The sequence below is a fragment of the Ambystoma mexicanum genome, chromosome 5p, assembly GCF_040938575.1.
Source record: "Ambystoma mexicanum isolate Mex_15411 chromosome 5p, UKY_AmexF1_1, whole genome shotgun sequence".
Classification (NCBI taxonomy): Eukaryota; Metazoa; Chordata; class Amphibia; order Caudata; family Ambystomatidae; genus Ambystoma; species Ambystoma mexicanum.
In genome coordinates this window covers 403,847,805-403,867,535 of record NC_090930.1, presented here as the reverse complement: position 1 = coordinate 403,867,535, position 19,731 = coordinate 403,847,805, and the positions used below count along the sequence as shown (strand labels likewise).

The 19,731-nt window shown below is 48.9% G+C and overlaps 1 protein-coding gene across 4 annotated transcripts in view; it reads right to left on the bottom strand.

Moving 5' to 3' along the window:
- ARHGEF6 (Rac/Cdc42 guanine nucleotide exchange factor 6) overlaps positions 1 to 19,731 on the bottom strand; it is a 3,277,165-nt gene that overhangs the window by 2,672,655 nt on the left and 584,779 nt on the right. For all 4 annotated transcript variants that reach the window (XM_069612789.1, XM_069612790.1, XM_069612791.1 and 1 more), the window contains one exon: positions 14,161 to 14,285. In XM_069612789.1, the coding sequence (XP_069468890.1) occupies positions 14,161 to 14,285 (125 nt within the window). The remainder of the gene's footprint in view (positions 1 to 14,160; positions 14,286 to 19,731) is intronic.

Here is a 19,731-nt window from a genome sequence, read left to right as displayed (position 1 = left end):
CTAGGAACGACGCGGCCACTTCACCGTCGTAGCTCGACCTGTTCTCCGTCGGACATTCGACGACCCGTGGCTCCTGCCTGAAAGGGAGGACACTCAAGAAGGGTTGTCGATTTCCCCGCAGCGGAACGCTACACCACCAAGGTACTTTGGGGTTGCAGAACTATTGGGAAGTCTAAGGGTGAACAATATATGGACTGGGCTTGTATCTTTCTTCTACAGGTTGCCCAGGTGGGGGGGGGGGGATCTCCACACAGAGCTGTGTTTAACGGTAGTTACCAGTATTCTGCCTATTGCTCAACCATCCTGCTTTCCATTCTCTCTCTACTGCTGGTTTCCTCTTTATTTTGATCTGTGTGTCATTCTGACCGTATGCACTTTAATAAGATCGAGTAACATTAGTGGTACCATTTTAGAACTGTACATATTTACCATTGTTGATTTTCGGAGCACAAAGTGAGTTATCGTGATATTATATATACCTTTGTATCAGTTAAAACACAGCCTTTATATAATTAATATTCAGTGTGTGGACATTCTTTCGTGGGGGCTTGGGGACTACACTGTACTTAAGAACCAGCTCGAATCACCTTCCGAGAAGCTAGGCCTTGATTGCTCGACTACGTTACCATAATAGAGAATCTTGGCAGGGGTCTCTGTGCCTCCCCTCCACCATATAGAGAGCGGAAGTGAAGACCCCCCCCTCCGGTCTTTACAGAAAGGTACAGTGAGCAAAAAGCAGATGGCTGCGAACTCTCAATGTGGTTTACAACCACTGAACAGGTTATCATGCCTTGCTCTTCCGAGAGAGGGGCGCCTGCTACCTTTGTTGAAGGGAGGTATATCCCCTGGTGTTTGTGGATATTATAAAAAGGAGTCAAGAGGAAGGGGTCCTTCTCTTGACATTGTAAAGATACAAGACATTGTGTTATATGTGCCTTATCTGAACCTCAAATCAAATGAACCTTTTTTGAGACTTGATTTGCATCCCTCAAGAACTTTCGGCAATTAGCCCAGAGGAAAAAACCTTTCTTCAAGATCACGAAACCACCCCTTTTCTTTAGTTGACTATAATGTAAGGGTTGGAAATACATTTTTGGACTATTTGCTTTAGACTGAAATCCTGACGTATTCCTTAGCATCTGAGGCAGGGAAACCCCCTCTTAGAACTAGGGTCACGCAGGGTTTTCTCTTTTGCTATACTACCAATAAATATCTATAACCAGAAACATACCTCCTTTGTGTCGGTCTCCTCCTTCCACACCCTTACAATATATGGGATACATTACTCACCGTAATCGTATTTATGATGCTTGGATCTGCTTATATTCACATGCTATGCATAGGCCGACATCTAGTGGAAGCTGTGGAGTATTACAGTTGTTTTCACAATTCGAAAAGGGACGTCGACAGGGCGTGCCAGTAATACTATCCCTAGTGTGATGTCCACTGTACCCATGGTCCTTCACGCGTCAAGGTCCCTAAGATTCTTTTGTTCTGACATGAGGTTGCATGAAGTGTAATGTGAATACAGTTGTATCCAAGCAGATAAAGACAGAAAGCTCATATAACATCTATGCACATTCTCCCATGGGAGGAAGGGTGGGCGCATGTGTATCTAAGCATATACAAGCATCAGAAGGAACAAGTTACTTACATGTAACTGTTGTTCTCCAGCCTGGGTCTGGCATGGATTCACATGCTCATGAATATTCCCCGTCGTCAGGCCGGGAATCCTCGGTATAGAAAAAAAAATCAGTATCAGTTTCGTTTCTGATCTGTCTTTCTTAGTAGTAACCAATCACTGGTCTCTGGGTCATACTGCCCCCAGCCAATGACTGCCCTCTCCCTAAGCCCCGCCTCCGGCAGCCATCCTCAGATTTGGTAGCACGTAAAGTGGCAGTTTGACCAAGTGAAGAGCCGCAGAGGGGTAGGCGGGAGGGTTCGCATGTGAATCCATGCCAGACCCATGCTGGAGAACAACAGTTACAGGTAAGTAACTTGTTCCTTCTCCAGCATGGGGTCTGGAATGGATTCACATGCTCATGAATAAGAGAATACATAGCAGTACACACATGCACAACCACGGGAGGTGGCAACAGGCTCAACATTAAGCAATACAACAACTCAACATTAAGCAACTCTTACCTCAACACCAGGCTCACCTTAGGCGAACAGGTTGCGCAGCACTGCTTGGCCGACCCTGGACTCCTCCCTGAGTCCCGATCGACGCAGTAGAATCTTGTGAATGTGTGCGTCGACCTCCACGTCGCAGCCCTGCAGATGTCCAGCAGGGGCACACCAGACAGGAACGCTGTGGTAGCAGCAATCGCTCTGGTCGAATGGGCTCTCGGATGGCCGGGCAGCTGTCGGTTTGCCAACCGGTGACAGTGCATGATGCAGCCGGAGAGCCATCTGGAAATGGAAGTCTTCGAGAGAGCCTTCCCTTGATTCACAGTCCCAAAGTTCACAAACAGTTGTGACGTCTTCCGAAAACTCTTCGTTCTGTCCACGTAGAACTTCAGCGCTCTAGCTACATCCAGCGAGTGCAAAGTCCTCTCAGCCGGCGACGAAGGCGACGGGAAGAAAACTGGCAACACCAAGGGCTCGTTGAGGTGGAAGTCCGACGGCACCTTGGGCATAAAGGATGGGTGTGTCCTCAGCACCACCCTCATGTCATGAAAAGTCAAGTATGGAGGCTTGCAAGATAGGGCCTGGATCTCTCCCACTCGTCGTGCAGAGGTGATGGCCACGATGAAAGCTGTCTTCCATGACAGGAACTTCAAAGGCGCCGAATGCATAGGCCCATGAGCTTGGTCAGCAACACATTAAGCTCCCACGCCGGGGCAGGAGCCTCCACCGGCGGGAATGATCGGAATAGTCCCTTCATGAATTCTTTCACCAGGCGATGAGACCACAAGGACGCCCGTCCTGGTATATCGGGAGATTGCAGCCAGATGTATTTTGATGGAGGCGTGAGCCAGTCCAGGTTTGGCCAGCGACAGTAGGTACGGCAGTACTTGAGGGGCCGTAATCCGCAGAGGGTTAATCTTCTGTGCACGGCACCAGACAGAGAACCTCTTCCATTTATGTCCGTAGCACTTGAGAGTTGAGGATGCCCTGGCCTTTGCAAGAATCTCTCTGCAGCCGGCTGGGATGTCGTACCCTCCAAACTCTAGTGCTGCAGGAGCCAGGCTTTCAAGTTCAGCGACTCCGGGTCGTGGTGAAGAATGGCGCCTCCTTCTCTGGAGAGAAGGTCTGCGTCCGTCGGCAGCTTGACTGGTGGGGACGTTGACAAGTGCAGAAGGTCCAGGAACCAGATCTGCCTCGGCCACGCCGGTGCGACGAGGATCATCCTGCACCGGGACCTCTTGAGCTGGTTGATGAGCCGGAGCAGCAACGGCAGCGGAGGGAACGCATAAAGAAATAGGACGTCCCAGGGCAACGAGAAAGCATCGCCCATGCTCCTCGGCTGGGGGAACCTGCTGGCGAACCTCCGGCACTTGGAATTCGTCGCAGTCGCGAAGAGATCGATTTGGGGTTCGCCCCATCGTCGGAAGAGTCGATCCACTTGATCCTGGCGTAGTTCCCACTCGTGGCACGAGCGCAGCTCCCTGCTGAGTGAGTCGGCGATCGTGTTTTTAATTCCTGCCAGATGAAGAGGCACCAGAAACATCCCTTGGGCGACGGCCCAATGCCACAGATCCTGGGCTTCCTTGGATAGGGCCGGGGACCTGGTTCCGCCCTGCTTCCGGATGTAGAACATCGTGGTGGTGTTGTCGGTGAAGATCCTCACCGCCTTGCCCCTGAGGGACGGAAGAAAGGACCTGAGGGCCCAGAACACCGCGCGGAGCTCCAAGATGTTGATGTGGAGAGACTTCTCCTCCGGGAGCCAAAGGCCTCTCGCGTGAAGATCGCCGGAGTGTGCTCCCCAACCTTCCAGGGAGGCGTCCGTCGTCACCGTCACCTGGTGAGCTGGGGTCTGAAAGTCTGTGCCCGCCTACAGATGGGAGCGGGTACCCCACCACCGGATCGCCTGTCGGAACGTCTCGTTGAGAGGGATCCTGTCCTCGAAGCTGCCCGTCGACTGGATCCAGCGGGCATCGAGGAACTCCTGTAAGGGTCTCATCTGAAGCCTGCAAAGGCGCACCAGATAAATGCAGGACGACATCATCCCGAGGAGGGACTTGATAGATCGTACCCTGGCCATGTCCGTGGCCAACAGACGCGGCACCTTGCCCAGAATGGTCCTGGTCCTTTCCTCCGACGGCGTGGCCAGCCGCGCCACTGTGTGGAGCTTGGCTCCCAGAAAAAGGGCGACTTGCGACAGAACCAGGTGGGATTTTGGAAAGTTGATGGAGAATCCCAGGTCCGTGAGCAGCTGGACGGTCTTCGCAATGTGCTCCACGGCGAGCTCCCTTGTCCTTGCCCTGATGAGCCAGTCATCCAGGTAGGGGTAGACGTGGATCCCTTGTAGGCGCAGCCGCGCCGCCACCGGTGCGAGGCACTTGGTGAACACCCTGGGTGCCGACTTCAATCCGAACGGGAGGGCCTTGAACTGGTAGTGCCGCCCTTGGACCACGAACCTGAGGAACTTTCGGTGTCTTTTTAGAATGGGGATGTGGAAGTACGCATCCTCCAAGTCCACCGACGACAGGAAATCGCCCTCCTCCAGCTGTCCCAGCACATGCTGGAGGGTGACCATACGGAACTTCTGTGCCTTGATGTACTTGTTCAGTCGTCGTAGGTCCAGGATGGGGCGCCATCCTTCTTTTTTACGAGGAAGTACCTTGAGTAAACTCTGGAGCCCCGAAGCCTCTTTGGGACGAGCTTGATGGCACCCTTCTTGAGCATCGCCCTTACTTCCAACATTAGTTGAGAGACGTGATTTTCCTTCCTGGCCACGGGTGGAACGCGAGGGCACTTCTTCTGAAACTTGCGTGCCCTTGGGCCAGGGCGTCCAGCACCCAACGGTCGGTGGAGATGGACTCCCACACGCTGACGAACCTCGCCAGCCGGCCTCCCACCAGGGTGCTTCGGCGGGGGCCCGACCCCACGGTCGGTTCAGTCTTGTTTAGAGGCCGCCTTGCCTCCTTGACCTCTTTGTCGACGACGGGCACCACCTGACTTGCCGCGTCCCCTGTAGGCTTCCTGGGACGAAGATCTTCCCGCTTAGCGGTAAGAGGAGGAGCCACTGCCGATCCCTTGGAGGCACCTTGTCTGCCTCCGGAGCTCCGAAAGGACGGCCGTCGTCGTTGGAGCACTCCCAGTGCCCGGGCCGTCTCCGTCTGTCTTGATGGCCTGAAGGGACTCATCAACCGCCTTCCCAAACAGGTTGTTCCCGTCGAAGGGCACGTCCAAAACCTTGGTTTGTACGTCCTGGCGGAAATCCGTGGCCTTGAGCCATCCTCGTCGTCTCAACCAAACGCTGTTGCCCAACTGACGGAAACCGGTGTCGGCGATGTCCGTTGCCACCGTGATGGCGTGGTCCAAAGCAATCTCCCCCTCCTGTAGGATTTCAAGGGCCTCAGCCCTTTTGGCGTCCGGAAGGAAGTCTAACAGAGGGGCCATTTTGAACCACAACTCCCTGTCGTAGCGGGTTACGATAGCCAGGGCATTGGCCGCCTTGATAGTCTTTGCTGCGGATGAGATGATCCGTCGTCCCATCATGTCCAACTTCCTGCCCTCGCCGTCCGGCGGGGAAGTTGATGTCGAGGCCGATGCCCACCCAGCTTTCTTCTTTGCCGCCGCCGACACGACCGAGTCCGGGGTAGGTTGTGCCGGAAGGCAAAAGGGGGCAGCGTCGGGGACCCAGTACTTCTTCTTGTACCGGTCCCTCTTTGCCAGCGCCGTGGCAGGGTTCTTGAGGAGGGCAAGCCCCTCATCCCAGGGGTTCTTGAGGAGGGCGAGCCCCTCATCCCAGATGTCATCATTGCGCCGTTGGTAAAGGAACCCTTCTTTCTTCTTTTCTTCTGGGCAGAGCTGAAAAAGCTTGGATGCCCTGGAAATCATGGCGTGAAAGGATCCGATCTCGTCGGGCAGGGATGCCCGAGCAGGGGGCGACGGGGGACACGTCCCGTCGTCGCCTCCGTCATCATCTGTACCTGTCGTAGCCGTGTCGGTGCCTGTATTATCCCCGTGGGTTGTAGACCGCGGGGAAGGCAGAGCAGGCCGCAGAGGTGGGAGTGGTGGCGTAGGATGCGTCGTCCTCCTCTTATTGCTGTGGACTCTCCGAAGGTCCTGGCTCCGGTTCCCCCGTCGGGTCTGGCTCAGGTACCTCCGTCGGGGGAAGGGGCAACCTTGTCCTTATCTCTGAGCATAAGGACTGAAGCGCGGACAAAATGGCCGCCAAGGTGTCCTGCGGCGCCTGAAACGACGGGCGCGAGGGCTCTTGAGGAGCCTTGTCGGCGACACCGTCGCTCTCGTCGTCGTCCTCGTCGGGATCCCTCCAGATGGGCTGGGCCTCTTCCACGACTTCAATTAGCTCTTCTTCAGAGGTTGTGTCCATATCCACGATGGCCACCAGCCCCTCCCCCACCTTTTCCAACGCGGACTTCGTGGGGATCTTCTCAATGGGCCTGAAAAACGACTCCCTACGCGGTGGCAGGGAGACTCTGGGTCCTGAGGGCGCCTCCACTGGTGTAGCTTCCACAGGCTGAGCCAGGGCCGCGGCGACATCCTCAATAGAGGTCTTAGCAGGGTGAATTAAGGCCATCGTCACCTTCTGGACGCCTGGGGCCTTCACTTTGGGGGGAGGATCCGCGCCTCGCTCCCCCTCTGCCGGAATCTTCGAGATCGACCGGGGCCTCTCCAGAAGCTTCGCCGGGTTCTCGGACTTCCTCTTACCCGAGCCAGAGCGTTGGCTCGTGGTTGATGGCGCCGGGGAGGATGCGCCCTGCCTGGCAGCCAAGGAGCCCGACCGTTCGGCACTCCCGGTGCCCGCAGACTCGCGGTGCTTAGCCTTTTGTTGGGCCCCCGTCGCCGGGGCCCCCTCACAGGACTTAGAAGACCGCTCGGACTTCTTTTTCTTCTTCTCGCCTGACGGGCTCTTCCCTTCCAGCCAGTTGGTGAGACGGAGGTGGCGATCCTTCATGGTCCGCTCCGACATGTTCCCACAAAACGCACAGTCCTCCTCCTTGTGCGTCTTGTCCTCATGGAGACAAGAGAGGCATAACGAATGCTCGTCCTCCTTGAAAACATTCTGAAGCTGGCATCCAGGGCAGGTCCTGAACAGCTTCCCGGGCGTCGAGCTTCCTTTCTCCTGGGCCATGTCCGGGGTAGGCCTCGGAACTTCTGGAATCCTCCAAAAGCGTAACTCGACGAAATCTTCACCCTTGAGGGGCGTAGAAAACTCCAAAACGGATCCCCGTTGATCGGATGTAGAAACGGTGGAGCTTGAGGCTCTATTTAACCAAAAAATGAGAAAAAACTCCTGAAAAAGCGCGAAAACGCAGCAAAAGCTCGAGAGCTACAGCACGAGGACTCCCAACGCTTGAATGTGCAGTAAAAATCTGAGGATGGCTGCCGGAGGCGGGGCTTAGGGAGAGGGCAGTCATTGGCTGGGGGCAGTATGACCCAGAGACCAGTGATTGGTTACTACTAAGAAAGACAGATCAGAAACGAAACTGATACTGATTTTTTTCTATACCGAGGATTCCCGGCCTGACGGGGAATATTCATGAGCATGTGAATCCATGCCAGACCCCATGCTGGAGAAATACGATTACCGTGAGTAATGTATCCCTTCTGAGGCTTATGTAATCTGCTTAGATCACATGCTATGCATAGATTAGCGAGCAGTGTTATCAGAAGGTGGTGGGTCGTGAGAAGGAGCAGCGGCAAATAGATGTTTTAGAACCGCTTGTCCTACCTGTGTATCTGCCTTGGAATGTGTGTCAATGCAGTAATGCTGAGTGAAAGTATGTACTGAGCTCCATGTAGCTGCTTTACAAATGCTGTCTAGGGGGACATTTGCGATAAATGCCAGAGTAGCTCCAGTGCTCCTTGTGGAGTGAGCTCTTGGTGTAAAAGCCAGTGTTTTGTTAGATAATGAATAGCATAATTGAATACATCTTACTATCCATCTGGAGATGGCATTTTTCGAAATGCTGTCTCCTTCTCTGCCTAGTGCTATAGAGACAAACAGTTGATCTGTTTTCCTAAGCAGTCTGGTCTTGTTTACGTAGTAAAGGACCATCCTCCTCACATCTAGAGTGTGGAGTTTTACCTCAGCTGAGCTAGTTGGTTTCTGAAAGAAATCTGGAAGCTCAATGGATTGGATCAAGTGGAATTTAGAAATTAATTTAGGGGAGAACCTAGGATGAGTACGTAAAACCAATTTATCTTTATGTATGATAAAGAAAGGGTCCTGCACTGACAATGCTTGCAATTCACTAACTATTCTTATGGAAGTAATAGCCACTAAGAAGGCAGTTTTGTATGTCAGGTGTTTAAAGCTCGACTTATGCATAGGCTCGAATGGGGGCCCCATGAGCTTTGCTAACACTACATTAAGATCCCATCCTGGTGGTGGGTTTGAAATAGGAGGGTGGAGTCTCTTGACTCCCCCCATGAATGCTTTTATGACTGGAATCTTCCACCACGATACCTTGCTCAGAGAGGTGGTATAAGCTGATAAAGCCGCCAGGTGGACCTTTATAGAGTTGAATACAAACCCTGAGTCTAACAAGTGGAACATATAGTTGAGAATGTGGGAAGGAATACATTCTATGGGGTTTATTTGTTTGGACTGGCACCAAATTACAAATCTCTCCCACTTGTCGAAATAACAATATCTAGAGTTAGGTTTTCTTGCCTCCTTGAGGATATTCATACACCGCTGTGGTAGATTAAGGTGTCCGAACTCTATGACTTCAGGAGCCATGCTGCCAAGTTCATTGAGTGTGGCTGAGGGTGTAACGTTGTTCCTCCGTGTTGGGTTAACAGGTTGGTTAGATACAGGAGTTTGATGGGATGGCACATAGCCAGTTTGCGCAGATGCGGATACCATGATTGTCTCGCCCACATAGGAGCATCTAGAACGAGCGTCCTCTGTTCTCTGTGTATTTTGTTCACAGTCCTGCTCATTAATGGTGTCGGGGGGAAAAGCGTAAGCAAATTTCCCTGACCAGTTAATCCATTGGGCGTTCCCCTTGGAGTCTGGCTGGGGAACCTGGACGCGAAGTCTGGGCATTGCTTGTTTTCTTTTGTAGCAAACAAGTCTAGTGTGGGATAACCCCATTGAGAGAAGATGTGGTCTACGACGCTTGAGTGTAGTTGCCACTCGTGTTCCTCTGGTAGGGGATCTCTGCTCAGAGAGTCTGCTAGAGTGTTCAGTACCCCAGGAACCTGTTGGGAGGATAGGAATATCCCCCGTTTGAGTGCCCACCTCCATATTCTTTGTGCCAACTTGGAGAGATTTCGAGAGTGTGTGCCCCCATGTTTGTTGATATAGAATATGTCAGTTGTGCTGTCTGTTAGAATTAGAACCGACTGGTTCGTCAGTTGCAACTCGAACGCCTGAAGTGCTTTGAGTACTGCTAATAGTTCGAGTAGGTTAATATGGTTCTGTGCAGTGACCTGTGTCCACAGACCGCGTGCTGAAGATAATGTGCCCCCCACCCAGAAAGTGACAACCACTTGCGCCTCTGGATCGTGGAAGGGTTTTCCCTTTAACAGATTTTCTTTCGACCACCAGCGTAGGTTTTGTACCAGTGTTGGCGAAATGACCACTAGATCGTCCCACTTACCACTTGCCTGGGACCATTGCTTTGCCAACCACTCTGGCATTAAACGCATGCGCAGACGTGCATGTGTGACTAGATAAATGCACAATGCCATCATGCCTAGTAATCGCATTGCTTTGCGTACGCTTATCTGGAGACCGGCTTGATACTGGTGTATTTGCTAAAGCATGATTAGCACTCTTTCCATAGGTGGAAAGGCTAAGCCTGTTTGGGTATCTCATACAGCTCCTAGGAACTGTTTCGATGTAATTGGCACAAGACTTGACTTTCTCGTTTATTGAGAAGCCCAATTGATGGAGAAGATTTATGGTTCTTTGAGAGTTTAGTTTGCAAAGATGTGGAGTTTCTCCTGTGATCAGCCAGTCGTCCAGTTAGGGGTACACTGGCATTGCCTCCCTGCGCAGGTGCGCTGCCACCACCGCCAGTACTTTGGTGAATACCCTTGGAGCCGAGGCTATTCTGAAGGGTAGTACCTTCAATTGGTAGTGCTGGTTCGCTACTTTGAACCGCAAGAGTCTTCTTTGCACTGGGAGCATTGAAATATGAAAATAAGCATCTTTCATATCCAATGTTGCCATGTAATCCCCCCCCACTTTAGCAGAGGGATCACTTCTTGTAGCGTAGTCATGCAGAACTTTCGTGGCTTTACATATTTGTTCGCAGGGTGCAAGTCTAATACTGGGCGCATTGTCAGATCCTTCTTTGGTACAAGGAATTATGTTGAATAGATACCCTGGTTTACCTCGTTGGACGGCATAATCTCGATGGCGTCTTTGAGGAGTAGCGCGTTGACTTCCTCTATCAAGATGAGTTGTTCCTCTCTTGACGTTTTCCTCTGGCGTGGGGGTAGGTTTGATGGTGATTCTAGGAGCTCCACGCAATAACCTCCCGCCACTGTTGATAACACCCTCTTGTCTGTGGTTATGCCCTCCAATGCGTGGGTTAAGTTTGAAATCCGTCTCCCAACTGGGGAGGAGTGGAGGGGACCTGTAGCGGTGCGTCATTGTTTGGGAGGCCTTCCTCCACCTCTGCCAGTGGAGGGTCTCCCCCGGCCGCGACCTCTGCGCTGGCCTCTAGGTTAACCTTGGGACGGTTGTCCTTGGTTGTAATTCCAAGATGTATTCTGGTTTTGGCTTTAACTGGAGCCTCTTTGATTTTGGCCGCGAAAGCGGCGAAAATTGTTTCCACCCCTTTGTCCAGTCTGTTTATTAGTGAGTTGACCTAGGGACTGGTCTGTCTCATACTCGTCCTTGACTGACTTTAAAGCATCCTCCACTGCTTTGCCAAATAACACGTTAGGTTCTATTGGCATATTGAGAAAGGTTGCCTGAGTCTCTATTTTAAAACCGGATTGTTGAAGCCAGGCATGGCGCTTAAGGATAGAGCCTTCTGCGTTAACGCGTCCAGCATTATCCGCAGAGTCCAGGTTGTTCTTAACAGACTGCTGGCAGCGGCCCTGCCTTCGGCTGCGACAAGTGCACGTTTGGATTTCAGAGGTTCAGGAGCAGAGTCAGATAGGGCAGTAACCCTGTCCCATTTAGTACAGTCGTAGCTTGCCAACAGTGTGGAATTGTTGGCGATTCTTTCTTGGTAAACTGCAGAAGTAGCCACTTTTGACACATGGCGTAGAGTGGTTTGCTCTCTTTGCCTGGTGGAGCTTCGGAGGAGGCCAAGGGTGTACCAGCTCTCTTTCGGGTTGTTGTGACCACCAGTGGTCTGGCTTAAGCTGTCCTCTTATATACAAGGGGTCAGATGGGGCCGGGCGGAATAACTTTTCTATTCTATGGACGGAGTCGTTTTTTTCCACTTTTTAGTCTTTTTTTGATGTTGTGTTCCAATGAGTAATTTATTTAAATTTAGTCTCTATGAGACCAAAGACTTCTATTGTGGAAAAAATGTGTTCTCTGGTCTGCGTACTCTCCCTTCTCTGTTTTTTCTTTTGTAGTTCTTCCCCTATTTGCTGTTTTTTTTAAATATTTTCTATAGTCTTTGTTGAAATTTCTTGTTTATCAAAGATAATCATTTGGGAATTTGAATGCTCTTACACTTTTTTTAATGTTGTAATTTTATTTTGTTGTATGTTTGTTTGTGAAAAGTGTTTAAAGTCAATTGTTGGCTATGGCACCATAAATAAATAAAAATAAAAATAAATAACTTTTCTATTCTTTGGGTTAATTGCCCTTGTTTGATTGGGCGTTTCCAGAGAAATTGGATCCTTCTTTGAACGGACTTAAAAATGGGTATAAACTGGGTGGCTGCCTTCTTGTCCCCCAGGATGTTCGCGACAAAATCTTTGTCCTGCTGAGTTTCTTGAGTCTCAATGCCGAAGTGCTCAGCTGCTTTGACCAAAATGTCATTAAACATGGGCCGATTATCCACTGGGGAATCAGGTAACTCTGAATCCTGTGGAACTGGGGAGTCCATAGCCTAAACCTCTGCCTCATCGTCATCATTATCATTATTATCCCCCTCATTCTCTTCGTCATAGTACTGAATATCTTCTTGATATTCTTCTGTGTCTACATTAATGTCAAAGATCTGCAGGGGTGCAAGATTTTTTGGGAGTAGGCGTATCATAAGGATCGGAAGAGATAAGAAATCTTTTCCCTGATGGCTGGGATGATTGACGAGGCTGAAAAGTGGCAGCCTGATCAGTGGGGGTGTATTTTGTAAGCTCTCAAAGGCTTGAGGGTGCTCTTCAAAGAAGTTAGCAAAGAAAGCCATTCTGGACATTACTATGTCTTGTGTCCTGAGCTGACCATTTGGCTGAACTGGGAAATAATGCCTGGGCAAGGAACAGCAGATGTAGGCAGGCCTTTATTATGTAGAGCTACACTTAAAGGGCCCTCACTATCCTCCTGTGGGGTATACTCAATTTCCTGTAAGGTATCTGTGTCAGGGGTAGGCCTTTCACTCTGAGGTTTGTCCTTACGAGACTTATCCTTGTCCTTGTGGGACTTATCCTTGTCTTTTTGTTTGTTTTGTGATCAAAGCTCTTAAGAGGAGGAATTTTTCGAACTAGGAGTAGTTTGACAACAGGTTGAGTTTCGGTATTGGGAAAGGCGTTTGCAGCGTCCTTTGACGTTCGGCAGTCGGGATGGTGTTCCGGCGCGTCATTCGACATTCGGGCTTGGTAGATGAGGATTTAGTCTTTAGGGGCCTGTCATGAGGCGACCGACTCTTGGAGTGCCCAGTAGACAGCGAATCCGCAGATCTGCCCCTAGACGCTGAATCTCAGCATGCACTTCACACATCTCCTCGGGCTGTGTGTTTAGTGTGGGGGAGGATGGGGGGCTCTTGCCGCCGGGTTTAGTCCCCAAAACAGAGCCGCCGGCCTGTCTTCCAGGGTCGGGGGCTAGCACTGGGGAATGTGGAAGTTCCCTGTTACCTTGCCGTCTGAAAGGACGCCGTCGCTGCTGTCACTGGATGCTCCCTCCACGTCCATGGCGGCCTCAGCCTGCATGGCGTGATGGGCCCAGCGTTTTATCCTACAATCTTTATGGGTCTTGGGTCGAAAGAACTTGCAAGCCCGACTGTGCCCTTCGTCGTGATCCTGATTAAGACACAGGTTACACACCTTGTGCTTATCGATCCACAGACATTTTTTGTTACAGGATGGGCAAAATTTGAAAGGTGTCCTATCCATGGTTGGGGCAGGCAGAAGGACAACAAAGGGAAGGGGAGGAAAAATACATTGTGATATGACCGCCCCCCACTCGCCCTACTGTAAGGGCCTATGCCCGTTGGGCCTTCCAAAGCCGAAGGAATCAGTCAAAGTTTCTTCTTCCGACAGTGCGCTTTGTCCTTCGATTGTTGATTTTTCACTGCGTCGAGACACGGCAGTCGAAAAAAGGAGAGGAAGAGCAACTATTTTTAAACTTTGATAAAGTCAATGGCATTAGCCGAATTTGCACTCCACGATAAGCGACCGCTCACGATGGTGGAAAAAAACAATCTGAGGGATCTCGACGCGTGAAGGACCATGGGTACAGTGGATGTCACACTAGGGATAGTATTACTGGCACGCCCTTTCGACGTCCCTTTTTGAATTTAGAAAACAACAACTGTAATACTCTGCAGCTTCCACTATATGTCGGCCTATGCATAGCATGTGATCTAAGCAGATTCCACAAGCCTCAGAAATATATATATATATATATATGTCTAAAAATTGCTTAAGAAAAAAAACAATATGCATACACATACACGGATGATTTACTAAGCTCAAAAAATAGAGTAAGTAAAGCTAACATTTCTAATTTCAAAATAAACAGTTTAAGTAGAATGTAGTTTTACTTAAACTATTTTTTGGAGCTTAGTAAATCGGCCTCATATATCTGCCAGTCCTCAATGTCTGCCATGTTTAATATACAAATTGTTCCATGGACATACTTCTAAATAAACAGAGTGCCACTACCTTTGACTGTCTCTTTGGTGCACTAAAAACTGTGGAAGATATTTCTTGAGAATATGTTCGATAGCTGGCAGAAAGGTTACACGGCTGAGATGATAAACGTGAACATAATTTTCCTGATGTCTGATCTGTTAAAAAAAACACATAAAAATCATTTTAATTGGCATTCTAATAAAACAGAACAAATGTACATCTGACAATAATGAACTTGTAAAAATCTTGGTGAAAGGTTTTCAAAATTGTAAACCATAATAATGACAAATATTTGTTTTTAAATGTATATAGCACAGAAATTGCAAAATTAACATCTTTGTGTTCCTTCTTTTGCTTGTGAAGAGACATTTACAGTAATAAAAAAAGGTTGATAGAACACTTTCTCATTGAATGCAACATTCAACCAAAGTGAGGCACCCAATAACCTGTAAAATCAACTCAGGAAAATACATTTATTAACATAGTTAATTTAAGCAATCCAAAGAGAATCTCCTGCACCATGAAGCAGCATGTGTTGGAAAAAAATCAGTGATTTGATATTGATTCATACTACCTTGATTTACGAACTAGACTTATGTGCTATTGTTAAATGAATGACGGTATTGTAGACTTACAAGGGGACAACATTTTTGCAGATTATTTTGAGATTAACACTGCAACAGCCCTGTGAGGTATTCAACAATATGGCCCTTCAGGTGTACCCTAACGGATTTCTTGGCAGAAGATTGCCTACTGACAGGTGAAATCAATATTTTAATTTTCCAACAGGTAAAGGGAATATTTGCTCCTATTCAAGATCTTGTCAATAATGTTACATACGTTTCTGAAATAAGAACACATATTATGAAAAATCTGAAGGTGTCTCACCCGCTAGTCCCCGGAGATCTGTCATCCAGGGGGCCAGGACAAGCTGATCGCTTTTGGATCCAGTTCCTGTGGGAGGATCACCGGGATGAGGGGAGTGGAAGTGGGGCACCGGAGGGTGAGACGCGTTATGCCCTTCCTTGTAACACCTTTTCCCCATCCTACCAGGATACCTATGAACTCAACCCCCCTCTCCCCACGTATACCTGACATGTCCCAACGCTATGGTCAGGCAATTACGGACCGTTACACACACCTGACTTCCATCATACTTCCCCACACGGATAAAAGGCGGAGCACGAAAGCACACTTGAGCGATGCAAGACACATAAGGAAACAGCAGTTCCAAAATGGCAGTTTAATACAAGGAGAAAGACGGTGAGACCAGAGAGGGTTGCAAGGAGGGAAGTACCCTTTGTTAGGGAGAATTCTCATTTATGGCTAATTTCCCTCACCTAGTGAGTCCCCCAGCAGCTTTGCTGGACTTCTGGAGTTTATTTTCTTCACTTGGTAAGAGTGTGAGATTTTCCCCCACTCTTACCCATGTTTTGCCACTTGTCTTTACCTGTTTTTATGATTGTGGACTCTGAGGTACACCACTTCAGTAGACCCTTCTTTTGTGTGTTACACAGCACCTTCAGTGCAGTGACACAGGGTTGTCTTTTAGACTTCCCACCGACTCCATTTCTGGGGCTGACTACAGTCCCTCAGAAAAGGGTAAAGTTGTCATTAACTTTACTTAGTCATTTTACCACAGATCCAGTACACCCCATCTTCCATGGAGTACTGGAAAGGGTTACTTCATATTCCTTTGTATCTGTACCTCCTAGAGCATTGTTTCGCTCTTAACATTTAGACTTGGCTAGTGGCAGTGGTGCCTACCCTAACTTTTCTACCGCGATTATAGTATATAAACGATGTATTGTTTTAGGCTATTATATTAGCCTCGAACTTAAACCCACTTGACCAAATACTTTTTCTTTTGGCTCTGGTCGGGTTTATTCGCTATTTCTTTTTGTTAAAGTCCTTCTTGTGTTTTACTTTGCGCGGCAAACCAGGTTTGCCTCCTTTGTTCACTCTCTTTTGGCGGGCTTCTGCTCAGAAGCCCTCCTCCAGGCGCCTGGGTGTCTAGGTGGGCTGAATGTGAGGGAGAGGTGTAGTCACCCCCTGCACAGGGTATCCTAGGAAACCCAACTCGCACTTTCCCATGATTGGCTGAGGTAGCTGTCCAGGCCGGACAACCCTCCTGCTGCGTGATTGACAGCCAGGCTGTGTGAATGGGGGATTTTCGCATAAAAGGCAGGTCTCTTGGGCTAGAAGTCAGAGTCGCCACTGGAACTACAAGGAACCAAAGAGAAGCGGAGAAGAAGACGGCTGCTGCAACTACCCCGTCCCGGTGAAGCCCTGCTGCAGTCCTGAGCTATCCACCCTTCGACGACCAGAGAAGATCCAGTCTGGAGTCTTCTTCCTTTGAGCTTGGTGGGGATAACCAGCTCATCTTCCACAGCCAGAGGATACTCTTCTTGGTCGAAATCGCTGCACACGGCTGCAGTGGTCCGGATAGCCATCTGAAGAGCCTCTCCTGTTTTTAAGGAGCGCACCTTTTATTCATGGTCACTGCTGCCGGCTTCATCCCTGTGTGGTGCAGACCCCTCCAGATGTCCTCCTTCACACCGAAGTTCCAGGATCCGTGGGTCTGCGGGAAACCAACAGGAACAACTGCCAGGGCACCAGCTTCCCCATTGAATAAGGTACTGTGTTCTGCTTGAGGAATTAGGGTGAATCCCTTTTCTTCGCCTCCAAGGCTTGCCCTTGTCTTCCCTCCTTCTTATAACTTTTGCTTCCTCTGTTGACAATATCTAAGTACTCCTGGCAATGTTGAATCTCGAACTGTCCGACTGTGTGATCCTCGACAACAGGAACCCGGTTCCACTTGACACTGGCTCTGGCCTATTGACTCTTGAATTTCCATCAAATAGTGTTCTTTGATTCTGTTTGCCTTGAAAAACGTATTGCCTATGATTTTTGCCCCCAACTCTCTCTGGTTAACCCAGGTGCTAAGTGTGTTTTTGCCCCATAACAATTCTTGCCGCGGATACGCGTTTCTTTAGTAAGACCGAACTGTCATTACTGTCAAAAAGTGATCGCAAGTGTATTCCCGGTAACGTCTCTTGTTTCACAACACTGGTCCGTTAAAACACAGGGTACTTACCTTGGATTAGAGTGTCCCAAAGTGAATTGGTTGGTTGTAGTATATTTTTCGTATGGTTTTGAATTAATAGAAGTGTTGTGTTTATAACGAATGGTTTAAAAATAAATGTACTATTTTTCTACCTGAAACCTTGAGTCAGTGTTTGCTTGAGTCACAGTAATTGTGGTCCCTTTGTGTAATCTCTGCTACTGCTCATATACTCTTGAGATATGCCTGGCTGCTCCGCTACTGCTACCACTTTAACATAGTAGTACAGGCTTGTACCAAAGGTAAAACTTGTATTGTCACCCGTAGTCTTAATTGTGTTTAGTGGTCCCTAAGGGCACTGCACAGGATTCTGCCTAACACCCTTGACCTGTAAAGACTGTTACTTTCGTGAGCCTTGGAAAGTAAGAAACCAAAGACCAGGATCTAAGGCTGATCAAACCTGCACAGTGTGTCGGAGGTCCCCGGAGCTCGAGAGTGTCGATAACCAAGGCGGGGAGGAGGGATTGCCGTTGTGGTACTGTCCTTGGCTCCTACAACAAAGCGGCGTCAGAAAAGACAGCACAGCCGGCGAGTCAGAGAGACTGATAATAAAACAGCTTGTGTTTAGAACCAAGGTTGCAAGCAGCAACATTGTATAAAGAGAACATTGTGTGAGGCATTTGGGATGAGCGACGGAAATACAATTGGAAGCCAAAGAAAAGAAAGTAGTTGAACTTCATAAGTGAACTTTGGGAGGCCAAGAAAAGATACCATACACAGAGTGGTCCGGCGCCACGTAGGTGCTCACTCGAAAAGTGAGTGTTAGGCATCCAACTGATGCTGAATGTGAGATAAAGAAATATTGATATCAAAGTGGTCATGTGCAGGTCAAGCTAAACCCTGTGCACATTTGAAAGTCTTTGACAGTTTAATGTACGTCACAATTGGTTTGAGCCAAGCTGAGGGAGACTAATTGAACAAATGAAAGGGATCCAAGCCCAGCAGAGGGGGATCCGGGATGAACCGAGAGTTACCAGAAAAATAATTCTCTGAACCTTGTTTTGGAAGGGATCTGAGCCTGGAAGAGGGGGATCCAGGGTGAACACCCAAATTGAATACTAGAAAAAGGAAAATAATGTTTGCGTGTTGTTTATGGTACAGCAGGCCCTCTGCACCAAGAGACTGGCAAGAAGTAGAGAGACTTGGACACAGAAGCTCCTGAATTAGTCAAATGGAACTGTATCCTGCCGCAGAAGCCAGGGTGTGTGCTTTGCTAGAGTGACCCGCCTTGCCCCCTGCTGAAAATGTGGGGAAGGGCGGGCAACAGGCCGAGAATCCCGACATATTATTTTGTAAACACTTCTTTCTTTTTCATGAACACTAACCAACATTATTTGTAAATTAGTGGCAAGGATTGACAATAGTTAATTTTTTTGTATAGGCCTTTTTTATTTTGACAAGACTCCTCTGGGACTGCATCATTATTATTTGATGGTAGTAGCTTGCTCCCATCTGTAGATTTAGGTTAAGATGAGCGTTTATCATGCCCTTTGCGAAAGTTCAATAAACACCCTTGAACTGTGGTCACTTGTCTTACTGTTGATACCATGCCTACCTTACATGTGGTGTCAGACGTGGGATGTCACTAAATTGAAAGAAATTGGGGAACCCTACAATTTCAGAAGCTTAATCTTAGAGCCTCCAAGCCCTCGGTTGCCACAAAATAATCAATAGGTTTCGATATCTGTAGCAGTAGAGAAACTACTATCCCTCCTGAAAAAAGAGGAATGATTCCCACAGACTTAGTTTTGATACCTTTCCCGGGTGTTATGTAAGATTGGCCCCAAAATCTGGCCTCGCCTGGAAGTTCGGTATAGGCATTCTGGCAGGCGTCATCGATCCTGACTTCCAGGGAGACAAAGGTTATCTTACAGAACCATGGCGAGAACCCAACTGAGGTTCATCGTGGGGATGAAATTGCCCAAGGAATTCTTGAAAAAGCTCAATTTCCTCATTTTAAAGAAAGTAAACCAGAAGAAACGGAGAGCAATACCTCAGGCTTTGGGGAAGCTGATGAACCATCAAGCACTGAAGAGAAAAAGGGAGAAGAACCTACCATCTATCCCGAACTAACCTTCGCCCAGCGAAATTACCCAGCTCTCGCTGAAGCTTTCTTATAAGCAATTCCCGAAGTAGAGGGCGTAGAGAAGGGAAGCCCTTTCTTCCTCTTAAAGCAAGGATTGCTTTATAGAAAAGAAACATCCACAAAAGGCTTGAGTAAAACCCAGTTAGTAATCCCCAAAACCCACCGAAAGATCGTGCTAGAGATTGTGCATTCCCTACTCCTGTGTCCCGTCCCCTTTACTCCATCCTGTATGGGTGTCCCACGCGAGGGACGGGAACGGAACCTTTTTTCCACCAGAAAAAGACATTTCCCCTTTAAATTTACTGGTGCGCGGGGGAGCAGCCATGGGAGCATGGGCTCCTTAACATCGCGCATCAGCGCCACACCTCAGTCCCCTTTTCCGTGTCGATGG